General features: G+C 32.3%; 2 protein-coding genes across 2 annotated transcripts; both read right to left on the reverse strand.

Moving 5' to 3' along the window:
* Positions 1 to 3,274: 3,274 nt before the first annotated feature.
* On the reverse strand, positions 3,275 to 6,324 carry LOC111802700 (transcription factor IIIA). Its single transcript, XM_023687161.2, has 6 exons — positions 6,165 to 6,324; positions 5,094 to 5,228; positions 4,336 to 4,618; positions 4,009 to 4,247; positions 3,772 to 3,915; positions 3,275 to 3,684 (listed from the first exon to the last, which is right to left on the reverse strand). Exons 2-6 carry the CDS (start codon positions 5,226 to 5,228, stop codon positions 3,541 to 3,543), a joined length of 945 nt encoding a protein of 314 aa, XP_023542929.2. The 5' UTR covers positions 6,165 to 6,324; the 3' UTR covers positions 3,275 to 3,540.
* Positions 6,325 to 8,506: 2,182 nt separating this feature from the next.
* Positions 8,507 to 9,307, reverse strand: LOC111802297 (uncharacterized). Its single transcript, XM_023686607.2, has one exon. It carries the CDS (start codon positions 9,086 to 9,088, stop codon positions 8,630 to 8,632), a length of 459 nt encoding a protein of 152 aa, XP_023542375.1. The 5' UTR covers positions 9,089 to 9,307; the 3' UTR covers positions 8,507 to 8,629.
* Between the last annotated feature and the right edge of the window lie 5,260 nt (positions 9,308 to 14,567).

Here is a 14,567-nt window from a genome sequence, read left to right on the forward strand (position 1 = left end):
TTATATATTTAATATAATTAAATTACACTCATAAAATAAGAGAAAAGTTTATAATATAATATGATCTTAAAATTAATAAAATTAAATGAATATTATAGTATAATTGATCGTTTACGTGTCTGATTCTAATAATATTAGTTACGTGTTAAATTAAAGATTTATTTATTGTTAATAATGATTCAAATCAATTTAAAATATAGTTTTAAATTATAAAAATATTATCGTCATGCCATTCGAAGCATTGTCGAATATCGACTTGTGTCGATGATGATGTAATATTTTTTTAAAAATAAAATAAAATAAAATAAAAAGATAAAATTGTACAGTTAGGTTGGTGGAAACGAATTGTCGTAAAAGTGAAAAATGTGTAAAAGAAGGAGAATGTGATTTTGGGGAATTTATTGGAAACGACAAATCGTCTCAATTCAGTGCACAAGTTTTTTATTTATTTATTTATTTATTTATTTATATATATATATTAATGAGTGGATGCGCGTGGTTTACACGCGCCACTTAAGAGAGTTGCAGAGAAGACAAAGATTAAAGTAAATTTCCACTCCACATTGCTGCCATTTAGTTCAATTTGACTCTCTAACAATTCACGTGTGAATCTCACGCGCTCTTCTCCCTCCCCTCAAATAATATTGATTTTTAAAGAAAATAATAATTTAGTATTTAAATTTTAGTCGGTAATAATTTAATAGTTGTAATTTTAATTTTTTTTAATACATTTTATTAAAATTTAGTCGTATATTTGGCCCAAAAAAATTAAATTTTTACAAATTTTAAAATATACGGACTAAATTGAATAAAAATAATTTTTGTAATATAAAAATAAACCCGACATCGAGAAAATTACAAGAGTCTAAAAGATATCGACGAACTTACTATTATTCATACCTCCATTTTACTTCCGCTATAAAATTGATGAAACGGAAAAAACCCGAATAAATGAAAAGAAAAAAAATAAAGCGAAGTGGAACGATGCTAGGTTTTAAGGTTTTAAGGTTTAAAAACCTTAAAATGTTAGGTTTTAAGGTTGTCCCATTTCATATGAATAATAAAAATTCTTGTTTTTTTTTTTGTTTTTTTTTTTTTTTTTTGAAAAAAAAGAACAAAAAATGAAGATGAGAACTCGAGAAATTTTTCCGACACCCATGTCGTGTTCGAAGTAGTTCTCTTCCTATTGATGTATGAGAAAGAGTTTTAAGAAAAATATAACTTTCTATTCTTTTTAGATTTAAATACTTCAAAAATAAAAATTCAAAAATAAAAATTCGAATTTTAATGTCAATTTCATTACGTAAAGAAATGTTTTCGATAAGGACACTTCTAGAGTTCACGTTTTCTATGGTCTTTTCATGTCAAGAATAAGTAAAGAAGATGAATTAGTGTCTTCTATTTTTTAGAGCTCTAAAATCGTAAACCTACTCTATATGTCGATTCTATAAGAAGTTGAAACGTCGAAGGCTTCGAAACGTTCGTTCTTGCATTTGTTTTATGTTTTTCATCGGCTTTCTTCCCTCGTAAATGAGAATTTTTCTCTAAGAATATTTGATTAGTGGTTAGAGGCTCGAGTTAGAAGTCGTAATGGAAGATTTCTCTTCTTAAATATAACTAGGTTGTTCATTCATTTAACCCGACTAACTCGGACTACTCAACCTACACTACAATGGTCGAGTTGTGTTCTTTTTTTTTTTTTTTTTTTTTTTAATTGCAAGTTCGGTTTAGTTTGCACGTTGACATCTGGTTGAGTCAACCCAACCAACCCGAAAATAGAGTTTCAACCCAACTCTAAACCCTACTTTTAAGAACAGTAAGAATATTTAACTAACTGATGTTAATGATACGTTTTGACTTGTAAATGTTTGATATTTATACTTTATAAGATTTTAGTTATTAATGTAACATGTATCGGGATAAGTAAGATTTTTTTAAATAATTAAAAATAATAAGAACCGAACAACCCAACCGAAAGATAGAGGGTTGAGTTGAGTTGGGTTATGAACTTTATTCGGGGTGCTCGAGTCACCAACCCAACCCAATATTTCAAGTTGGTCCAAAACATTTCCAGTTCAACCTACCGAACTTATATACACTCCTAAATATAACACGTGAAAATTATTTAACGTCATTTCAATGTGAAAATAAAAATTCGATGTTTGCTTTAGAAAGGGTAATAGTTGTCATTTTTTGACATTCATTTTTTACTTTAGAAAATTTCATGTTTGACTTTAACCTTTAACCTTTAACCTCCTATATTTGACATTCATTTCATAAGATCCAAATTGATTTAAAACATATGAAAAATGTTTATATTTTGTCTTTTCTGCTAAGTAATCAAATGAAATGGGACTCTACTAGATTCCACGTACTACGATATGAAATAATCTCGATTTTTTTTAATTGAAATTAGACCCTTCAAAAATTTATATTGTATTTCGTTATGTGTTCTATGAACCTAAAAACGACGGACTAAGATGAGCTTAGAAGCATCAAGTGAGTCTGAAACTGTAACCAGTATGTGAATCGTGAATGTCAATGAGGAGCTAGATTGTATGACATTGTTTGAGGCATGAATAACACGTACAATACGTACTCAGTAACTCTATCTACGTGTTTCTGTTGATTATGATTGTCAGTGAGACACCATGATCTATCATGTATGATAAGTATGGATAAAATGCTATGAATATATTCGTGTCTAATAATATGATACGTGTAAGATCAAACATCAGTTAAAGAGAAAAACGAAACACTTTAAAAGGGAGTGGAAACCTCCCTAGCGTACGTTTTAAAAAACCTTGAAAACAAGTCCGAAAAGAAAAGCCCAAAGATGAGATGACAATATCCATTAGCGGTGGGCTTAGACTATTACAAATAATATTAGAGTCAAAACACCAGACAATGTGGTAGCTTATGAATAGGGATGAACACGAGACAATATGCCTTGAAGAGGGATGAACACGCAACCATTACATCGACTAAGCCTTAAAGAAGGGTGGACACGAGATATTGGCAATCAAAGATGGATGAATTGAAAGATCCCACATCAATGGAAGGAAGGAACGAGTGGCCAACTAGTAACGCTAAACCCAAAAGAGGAGTGGATTGTGAAATCCCACATTAATGAGAGAAGAGAATGAAACATTCTTTACAAAAGTACGAAAACTTATCTTTAGCAGACACATTTTAGAAATTTTGAGTGAAAGCTTAAAGAAGACAATATCGGCTAACGGGGAACTTGAGTTATTACAATAGGTAAAACGGTCGATAATGATCGAAGGACTCCCTGATTATCATACAAAGAACACAAAAATACATACTATGACTGTTCTAATTCTGGGAAAGTGTAGTATATATTACATTACTTACAGATAATTCTATCATTCATAAGCTATCAAAATACTTCTAATATGAACGGATTATACATACAGATTCTATCAGTCATAAGCTATCAAAATACTTCTAATGAGCGTAGGATTAGTATCAACAAGGGGTCTGGCTGGGTTGGCTTGGCTTCTGTCTAGTAGGGACATACTAACAGTCCTCATCCATCATGAAATTCAGCTCAGTTGGGGGGGTAACCCTCTTCCGTATAAGCATTTCAACAGTTGGGCAAACCCTTTTTCTCCCACCCCTTGGCTTCGAGCGGAATCGCTCGTCAGCTACTTCAAAATCCCCCTGATTCCAGAGCAAAACGCTCCGTTAATCATCTATCTAAAGGTCAAAAGTATACGAATAAGCGATGATGGCTAAATGCTAACTTACATCAGTGTAGACATGTTGGCCACTTTTCTCGTGATTGTCTCTAACATGCTTGTACCCAAATCTCATGCCACAACCAGGGAAACAACAAGCAAAAGGTTTTTGTCCCAGATGCACGACCTTTATGTGTTGTCGGAGATTCGAGCTCTGGGAGATCAATAACGAGGGAGCATATCAAAGATCGTTCCAGTCTAAAGAAAAACAAAGCACGGAGATGTTTGCAGAGTTTGAGCTACTTACTGTTGAAAAGACATTACTGCAGCCCTCGTACGTGCATCGAATTGTCGTTTGTGGACCGTCACTTTCATGCTTTTGTCGGAGATGTTGCTTGATGTTCTTTCTCAATTTCTTTTCACCACAAATCTCACATTCAATGTATTGGTGGCAGGACTGCATATGAGCCTTGAGGCATTGCTTGTTCGTAAATGTTTTCATGCAACCCAGTTCAGAACAGCATGCCTCTATCGAGTCTAGCTTAGCTACGGTACAGTAAATATTGAAATTAATACATGATACATCGAGTCAAACAGTCAAGATTAAATTCTTATAGAAAAGATCGGGACCAACCGTGCGAATCTTCATGTTTTTGCAGTTGAGAGGCATATCTGAATTCCTTTCCACATCCATCTTCCGGGCAAACAAAACGCTTCTGACATTCAACTTCAGGAGTATCACCTTCATGGAAAACTTTCAAGTGTCGATTCAAACAGGATAGATATGCAAATTCACGGCTACAATTTTCGATAGGACACTTGAATAACATTCCTTGATGCTGGAGAAGGTGTCGAGTCAAATGATCCTTTCTTCTATAACTCGCTTCACAGCCATCTACGGTACAAATATATGGCCTCTGCATTGACATAATACAATAAAATCGGTCAACTTTACGTTAAGTAACTAAAAAGTAACTTCCCAACATTCTTAATTACTCGACTTCAAACCTCGAACTATAGTAGCGTGAGTGAGGCCCCTTGATGGAGCTTCTCAGGAGGTCTCCCAACCTGATACTGATCCAATCAAGCTAGGAAAATGCAGCCTCATACATTTTGGAGTTCTTAATGTGGGATCCAATGCTTCACGCTGAGGTATCCAGAATCTTTCATATTATGTTAATATATTTTAAGGATTTTCCTGCAAAACCAATGTTCTTCAATTCAAGAGAAAAGATAATGAATTGACAGGAAGGAATTCAGTAAGAACCTGTGAATAATTCATAATAAATGAAAACCGGGCGAAGAACATGTAATTAGGATGGCTAAAATAAAAAACCAAACACGGGCACTTGATTTAAGCAAACGAAATTGATATTGAACTTCTCAACATACCTCGAGCGAATGGCTTTGCATATGTTGCTTCAAGTAAGCAGGCTTTTTGAAAGCAGCGCCACATTCGTGGCAAATATTGGATTTTCTGTCTTTCGCCTTATCATCTCCATCATCCTTATATTTCCCGCTCTCCATCTGGAAAAGAAACAAGATTGATAAATAATGCATTCAAATTAACGGATAGCCTCCCATAACATTCAAACGAATACTAAATGATTCTTTTCAATGAAACGAAGAAAATCTGTGAGCTCCCACATCAGTTGGAGAGGAGAACGAAGCATTCTTAAGGGTGTGAAAACCTCTTCCTAGCAGACGCGTTTTGAAACCTTGAGGGGAAGCCCATAAGAGAAAGTCCAAAGAGGACAATATCTGCAAGTCGTAGGCTTGGGTTGTTACAATGGTATCAAAGCCAAACACCGGACAATGTGTCAGCGAGGAGGCTGAGCCCCAAAGGGGATGGACACCAGACAAGTGTTACAACGAGGACGTTGGGCCCTCAAAGGGGGTGAATTGGGGGGTCCCACATTGATTGGAGAGGAGAACGAGTATTAGCAAGAACGCTGGGCCCGAAGGGGTAGATCATGAGATCCTGTATCGGTTGGAGAGGGAAACGAAACATCTTTATAAGGGTGTGTAAACCTGTAAAGGAAAGCCCAAATATAACAATATTTGGTAGGGTCGGCTTGAGCTGTAACAAAATCTTCGTTCCAAACGATCCTAGTGCTTCAGGATAAAACCCTCATCTGTCTAATAACTCCCCTAGTCCGAAACACAACATGAACAACAACTCCTACCATGATTTTACTCGTTGCTAACTGTGAATTGACACTCAGATCACGATCTATTCTAATCAGTACAATCAGTCAATAGCGATGTAAACGAAATTCCTATCCGATAAGATTCAACCAAATCTAAACAGAACATAACACAAACCTTCTATTTCTTTTCCTCGAATTCGGAAGGATTTCAAATTAAATCTCACCTAAGTCCAAATTTCCCCAATTTTGAAGTTGATTAAACTAAAGAAACCAAAACGAACAAACAAAAGAAAAAACATAGATCCGGACAGACCTTAAGAATGAGCAAGAGATGGATAAAGGGCCACGGCAGAAGGTGGGGGTGACTTTCCGGCGAGCGACGGCGGAAACAAGAGAAAAAAGGAAGGGGCTGCAGCAAGAAGGGTTTGATTCAGCTCCAAGCTGTGTTGCTCGGCCGCTTTCCTTTTCCTCCGAAATATCCGGAAGCTGAATATATATAGAGAGAGAAGAGCGGTAAAAACCCTAGAGCACTCATACGAGGACAGTGGGCTTCTTCACATTTGGGCCCAGGCCCAATAAAGTTTTGGATCTCAAACTGCAGATTAATACTTCAGGCCCTAAAGTTAGGCCCAATAACTATTTTGTCTGTATTATATTTTAGAAAAACAATTTCAATTATTTATTTAAAATATCATCAGTAATTAAGTTAAAAGAATATTATATACTCAAATAATATATTTTCACTTCAAGAGTAGCTAATATAGTGAATTGATAATTTATCTTGGATTCGGATCGGGAGTTGGCATCTAATGGCTCTGACATTCCTTTGCATCCTCTACGACGTGGTCATATTGTCCACTCCTCACTACTTAAGAGTGAGAACACGAATCATTTCAGCTCACTTTGTCATCAGTCACATCCATTAAGTAAGGCACGTTTAACAATGAAGTTTCTATAATTGAGCCACCGAAAAAGAACGTGCATGTTGCTGATATAGGTAGTAACGTAATTCTTTTAAATTTTTTCTTAGCTATCCTATCCTTAGGATTTGTCTCATTCGGATGTGGTTTCAATTCATTAATGTATCTCTCCGGTACTAAAATGTCACAAATAGTGCCATATGCTCACGTTCAAATGCACCCATCACCATTCTCCCATCATTTATGGTGGACTTTTGAACTTTTGGAGATTCATACGACTGTCATTATTGCTTTTTGGTCCATTAAGTATCGTTGTCAGTCTTATAATTTTAAAACACGTCTCGGGAGTTTCATTCTCTTCTCCACTCGATGTGGGATCTAACAATCCACCCCCGTTGGGGGCCTAGTGTCTTCGTAGGCACACCGCCTCATGTCTAGCTCTAATACCACTTGTAACGTCTCAAGCCTATTGCTAGTAAATATTGTCCGTTTTGCCCATTATGTATGGTTATCAACCTCACAACTTTAGAACGCATCTATTATAGAAATGTCTCTACACCCTTGTAAGGAATGCTTTGTTCCCCTCTCCAACCGATCTGAGATCTCACACCCAAGCTTGTCCGCTTTAGCCTCTACGTAATTCCGTCAGCCTCACCGATTTAAAATACGTCTGTTAATGAGAGCTTTTCACACACCCCTCTCCGACCGATGTGGGATCTCACACCCAAGCCTATTGCTACCAAATATTGTAAGTTTTGACTCATTACATATACTTATTAACCTAGCAGTTTTAATGGGCGGAGAGGTTTCCTCACCCTTATACTCTTTGTCCCAAATTTAGTCAATATATATACGACATATTCTTAAACTTTCAAATCTAATACGCCCTTAAAATTAATAAAAGTGTCGAATAAATCTCCGAACATTTAAATTTGTCTATTATATAACTTATCCGAGAAAGTTTGTGATCGAATCATTTTCATTTCTTGATTCCAATGAGTGGTTAAGAACTTCAAAGATGTTTAGCTTAGAATAAGTTTTTTTTTTTTTTTTTTTTTTTTTTTGTTACAAATGAGTTATTTATACATAATTTGATACGAATCAACACATTTTATTATTTATTTTTTGATGGTTAGAAATTAGAATTATTTTGTGATTTAATTTTAATTATAGATTTATGGATTAAGGCTCAAGATTAATCTTGGAAATATGCCGTTATATTAGTTTGTCAATATATTTAAGATGATTTTCATTTTTTTTTTTTTTTTTTTTTTTTGAAGTTTTCATATATGAGATTCCACGTCGGTTAGAGAGAAAAACGAAACATTCTTATAAGGTGTGAATACCTCTTTCTAATAGACACATTTTAAAACCATGAGGTTGACGACGATATATAACCGGCCAAAACGGACAATATCTACTAATACTGGGCTTGGGGTTGTTATAAATGGTATTAGGCACCAAGCGATGTGCCAGCGAAGACACCAGCCCCAAGAGGGTGGATTGTAAGGACTCACATTGGTTTGGGAGGAAACCAAACATTTCTTATAAGAGTATAGAAACCTCTCCAATCATGAAGATGACGACGATATATAACAGACAAAAATAGATAAAATCGACTAGTAGTGAACTTGAACTGTTACATGAACTCAATTCAACTTTAACTGAGTGAACACTACTAGTTCGATCTCGACCACCCAAAAGTTATTTCAAACCCAAATAAACTCGGTATAAATTACTCAAAATTCACTATATTATATTAAAAATAATATTATGATCACAAAAGAAATGTGACAAGAAAAATCCACGTCACATTATTTAAAAAAAAAAATGGAGAAATTAAAACGTAATATCGAATTTACAGTAGAGCACTGAAACCTGGCATCTCAGTTTGCGTTGAAGAAGATTCATGCAAAAAGCTTTGGAACATTTCCGCAAAACTCGCATCAAAGTTCTGCATAACCAAATCCTCCGGCGGAGCCACCGACGACTGATACGCCGCCGTTTCAATCTTTCCCGCCACAAGCCGATGATCACAATCAGTTAAATCGTCATCGCCGAGGAGTTGATAATCAAGGAACGCCGACGCCGATGTCGACGATTGAAGATTATTCCGATCACTGGAGGCAGCGGCGGCAATCAATTCCATGAACCTCTCGGCGTCGGAATCCAAGCCAGTGAGTTTCTGGACGAGAGATCGGAACCTGGAGGCGCTGGTTTTCACCTTCATCGGATTCGAAATGTACACGACTTTGAAATCGGCGGCGGCCGATTTCCTAGATCGGCGCTTCGACTGCTTCTTGGCGGTAAGATCCATCAGATTCCGAGTTCTGTGAACGATTTTAGAGTGGAAGGATGGAAGTGTGAGGCTGTGATTTATATAAGAAGTACGGAGGCGAGGAGAAATTTTCTCGGGAAACAAACAAAGGCGGTTTCCGGGAAAATGTTAGGGTTGGAAAATTTGGGGGAAAAATGAGAAAAGGGAAAATCCCCAATGAAAATGAAACACACAGAAACCCAATAGAAGCTTCTTTCCACATGTCCCTAAATCACCCCTAATATATATATAGTAAATATAAAATAAATAAATAATTTCTTAAATTAATTTAATTAAAATTAATTATTAATTGACATGTATTATTAATCGATAATTTTTTTAATATTATTTAGGATAAATTAAATTAATAAATAATGATAATTTTCTGAGCTTAATTAATTAATTAATGAGTAAAATATTGGAATAGCTGATAAACTCGAACATTTTTTTGTTTAGAAAATAAAAAAATAATAATAAAGAATTAAGCCACGTGCGCAGCCATGTCTGACTTGGAATTCTAGGTTTCGGATTCTGAGAACACCGTGAATACGTGTCCCCCAATCCATGGCTGACGTGTGAAACTACCGTTTGGGACCATTGGCTTTTCGAGGAAAGAGTATAAATCTAATTTTAATTTATTTCACTTTTATTTTTTTCCAAAATTAAATTAATTTTAAAAAATTATTCATATAATTTATGTAATAATATTTAGATATATTGATTTAAAGGTATTATTTTTTTTTTTTATCATTTATAAAAAAAAAAATCAAAATTTATTTTAATTATTTTAATTTTGAACTTGGAGATATTTTCTAAAAAATACTCTAAAATCTTTTTAAAAAGAACGGAAATTGATACGATTGTTGAATATTTTTAAAGGGTTTTTTAAAATATTTTTAAAAGTAAGTATTTTTATCTTTTAAAAAAAATTAAAAATTATAATTAACATTTTTTTTCTTATTTTAGTATATATTCATCTAATATTCCTTTCAACTCATCTAATATAAAAATAAATATATTCGAAGTCACGTTATACATGTTGAAAAATAAAAAATATAATATTAAAAAAATATTTTTATTTAACTTGAGGGCTAAATATAAACTTTTTGACGAATTTAGAATAAAATTAGATAAATTTACAAAGACTGAAATTAAATTAAAAAACATTATTTATCGATCACAATGCATCACTAACATCAGTTACAAACGTTAAATATTATTATTATTATTATTTTTTGAAGTATGGTAAAGTTAGTCGGGTTGACCCGATAAAAAAATGTCAATTGAAAAATCAAACTGAATTTTCGATTTTTCGACAATTCAACCTAATCTAAATCGGAAAAAATCAACCTAACCCAACTTTTATAATTTGGATTAGATAGTCTGAGTTGGTCGGATTATCAGTCCGACTAATTTATAATTAACTTATAATTTATAAAATTTTGATATTTGACCTTTGAAATCATACGTGTGTGGCTCATCATTGAGATAATCACCATCAAATTTTATTTATTTATTTATTATTATTATTTAAAAAATAAAGTATTGGACTTGATCATCCTTTCTATTTTTGTTTATTGATGACCTGTTCACTTTTAATAAAGTTTGTAGGAAAATAAGTCAAAAGTATATAATAATTTGGTTTATTTTATATAACACTATAGTTTTATAATAATGATCCACATTACATCAATTTGACCGTTTGAAAATATATACTTATATTATATGCTTAAAAGTATTAAATAAAGTATAATAGTTGTTTTAAAAGCTAAAGTTATAAATTTTTTATTTAATAATAATACATGTGACTATGCATTCAAAAATCTTTTATTAAACTATAACGAACGTGAGGACCAAACTCTTTGAATTTAGACTGTGACACTCGAGTAAAAAAGGTATATAAATGAACCGAACCTACATTGAGCAATTTCTATGTTGGGTGGTCTCGTGAGATGCATGTGAGTGAAGACAAAATATGTTAAAATGACCTGTGTTGGTATGTGGACATAGTCTTCACTCTTGGAAGCGAGAAGTAGGTAATGTGACCATGTTGTAGGAGATGTTGGGGTCATCAGGTATCAAATTCGGATTCTGAATTCTGATCCAAATCATGAGCGTGAGTCATTATATATAGACGAGGCACCCACAGTTGAAGAAGGTAGTTTTGAAGAGGCTTACATGTAGATCACAAAAACCCTCGTAGTACAACCAAATGACGTCGAACAAACCCTTGTGGATACCGATTCGTCGGGGAAAAACAATTGCTACCTTATCTTCGCTAGAGAGGATTGTTTCGACCATCGTGGAATCGTTGGACACTGACTTGATCGTTGCCATTTGTGGTGTCAATGGAAAGTAGCTATTGAAAATTTGCGTCGATGTTTGTGGTGTCAATGTGAAGATGTCGTCATGTCAACGCTCGCATGAGTGTTTGCTTGCATCGTCGAGTTCATGAGTTGCTCGAGTTGTCGTTGGAGGTGAAGTTGGTCGAGAGAAGAATAATCGAAATGAAATATGATCTATGACAATTTGTACTTATCTTTATTATAATATAATTTATTTTATGAATCACTTCTAAATCAACTTGAATATAGTTCAATTAGTGAAGTAATAAGATCCTCAATGATAAAGATCTAAATCTCGACCGTACATGTTATTAAACTATTAAAAAAAATTAATATCTATATTATTAAATATTATTTTAAAAAAAAACTTCTAGAAAGGAAAAAGAAAATACTTTCAAAATACCATACTTCAGGGGACGATTATTTTATTTTATTTTATTTATTTATTTATTTTTATTTTTATTTTTTGTTAAGCTTTCTTGCATCACTGCCACGTCAGCAACATGATTCTAAAATTAAAAAACGAAACCATTTTTTAATTAAAAAAATACCAAAATTATTTTTACTTTCTTTCCACGGAATTAATTTAAGAAATAAAATATAAAATAAATATGAACATCCCAAAGATTCGGAAAGGAAATTAGAGTGAACAGTGGAATTTGGAATACCAAAAAGGAGCTGTCTATGTCAAATTTGCTAGCATCTCAAGGGCATCCGTGGAATTATGAAAAATTGTGTGCTCGGTAAAATTTATTATTATCAATTTAGTCCCTATAATTTTAAAAAATTAGAATTTAATCCTCGAAACTTTAAATATTTAAATTAATTTCTATAATTTGATAAAACTCTAAAAAAAACTACTCTATTATATTATGAGTATTTTCTCGATTTATTAAATTTTATTAAATTATAAGGACAAAATTCTAACTTTTAAAATTATATTGGTTCGATTTTCGAACGTGTTAAAAGGTAAATGAGACGGGAATTATAATTTTTTAATTTGGATAAAAAAAAAGTTTATTATTTGACTTAAATAACGTGTCGAAACTATAATTTGAAAAAGAGATTAATGGATATTTATTTGGTTAAATAAATTAGAAAGAATATTGAGGGGGAGTAGACTTTGTTTTCACAAGGGCATTTAGGGAATAAATCAATATTGAGGTACATTGAATGAAATTTAAAAAATAATAATTAAAAAAAAAGGTCAATTGAGTAAATCAATTATATCCAAAAATTCAATTTATTGACTTTGATTTCGTTCACACAAAATAATAATAATAATAATAATAATAAATAATAAATTAAAAATTAAAAATCATGTTCACATTTAAAAGTTTGTAAAAAATTAAAAATTATTCAAATTATATATATATATATATATATTAATAGTTGAGTTTTTTTTTTTAATTTTTAAAAATTTAAACATATTTTAGAAATAAAATACTAATAATTTTCATTCGAAATTATATATATATATATATATATATATATATATATTAAATGCTAATACTTTTTTTAATTTTTTTTTATTTCATTCGAAATAAAAAGTTAATTGATTTTTATTTTAGTTCACACATTAACATCAAACCCACTTTCGTCAAAAAAAAAAAAAAAAAAAAAAAAAAAAAAAAAAAAAAAAACTTGGATCTTAAATTAATTTCTAAACTTTCAATAAATTTCAAAATTAATTTTCATATTAGTTTGAAGTTGGATATATAATTTAGCAAAATAATGATAATAATAATAGTTTTTTTTAAAAAAAATTTAGGAAAAGAAATATATATTTTAAATATATGAAAAGAAAGTCGATTAAGAGACTAATTTAAAAGTTTGTAGCTCGGTGTACATCGAAATTTAAAATCCAATCAACCCGACCAACTTAACCAGAATTATAAGGGTTGGGTTGAGTTTTTTTTTTTTTTGAAATCGAATAAGTTTGGTTCAATTTTCGAGTTTTGAGAACAAAAAAATTAGGTCAATATGAACCGAACCAATCCGATCCATTATAAAAAAATAGTATATATAAGTTATCGCTTCATAGTTTTAGATTACACCTCTGCATCACATATTGTCATTGACGCCCATGTAGCACTACTTACATAGACATCACACTGACCGTCTTAATTGCATACCAGAACGTTGCTCGCTCGTTATTGATTTTGTTAAATAATTATATATATTTTAAAAATTGTGTTAAATAATTATGTATTGTGAATAAATATAAATTTATAAAAAATTTAAATAACTCGACCATTCAACTCAACCCGAAAATAGAAATATTATTTGCAAATATTACAGATTTTAATTATTTAAATATCATCTTATCCACACTAATAAAAGTATTATAATAAAATAATAATATGACCAAATAAGGGGAGAAACAAATAGAAACACGAAAGCTTGAAAGCCACATTTTGGGTGAAAAGGAAAAATCCAAGAAACTAACGATTTCGCTTTCAAGTTGAGAAATTATGCAATGTAATCACATGTTATGACCAAGAATTTCAAGGGTAAATTTGTCTTTTATTGGTTGGACGAAACTAAAAGAAATCGAAACAAAAATCGAGCATGTCTCATCGATAATTGACATGTACTCCTCTCGAGATTAAATGTTCAAATCTTCGTATTTTGTACTTGGATAACAAAATTACTTATGGGGTCGGGTTTCACAGACCCTACCCTGTTTCGATTTGATTAGGTATGGAGTTTAGATTAGAGATCCTTTTCGAGTTCGTAGTCGGTGAAGGGGACAATATCCTCGATTATCCCTGATTGTGAGATCCCACATTGGTTGGAGACGGGTATGGAGACGACAGTGATACATAAGGAGTTAAAACGGACAATATCTGCTAGCGGTAGGCTTGGGTCATTACCAATGGTATCAGAGTCAAACATCGAGCGATGTGCTAGTAAGGATGTTGGAGTCGGTATGCCAGTAAAGATGCTAGACCAAAGGGGTGGATTGTGAGATCCCACATTGGTTAGAGGGGAAACGAAGCATTTCTTATAAAAACCTCTACCTAGTAGACACGTTTTAAAATCGTGAGGCTGACGTCGATACACAACGAGCTAAAGAATAATATCTACTAACAGTGAACGTTGTTGATTTTTAAAAAAATATAATAACATAT

Source organism: Cucurbita pepo, chromosome 9 (genome assembly GCF_057944985.1).
Source record: "Cucurbita pepo subsp. pepo isolate OVF chromosome 9, ASM5794498v1, whole genome shotgun sequence".
NCBI classification, from domain to species: Eukaryota; Viridiplantae; Streptophyta; class Magnoliopsida; order Cucurbitales; family Cucurbitaceae; genus Cucurbita; species Cucurbita pepo.

Bases quoted from the DNA above. Each gene is read 5' to 3' on its own strand.
- LOC111802700 (XM_023687161.2), bottom strand. From the start codon at position 5,228: ATGGAGAGCGGGAAATATAAGGATGATGGAGATGATAAGGCGAAAGAC. The intron at 3,916-4,008 runs GTAAGTAGCTCA...TTGATCTCCCAG, and splicing joins GCAGTAATGTCTTTTCAACA to AGCTCGAATCTCCGACAACA. The intron at 3,685-3,771 runs GTAAGTTAGCAT...CTCTGGAATCAG, and splicing joins GCCAACATGTCTACACTGAT to GGGGATTTTGAAGTAGCTGA.
- LOC111802297 (XM_023686607.2), bottom strand. From the start codon at position 9,088: ATGGATCTTACCGCCAAGAAGCAGTCGAAGCGCCGATCTAGGAAATCG.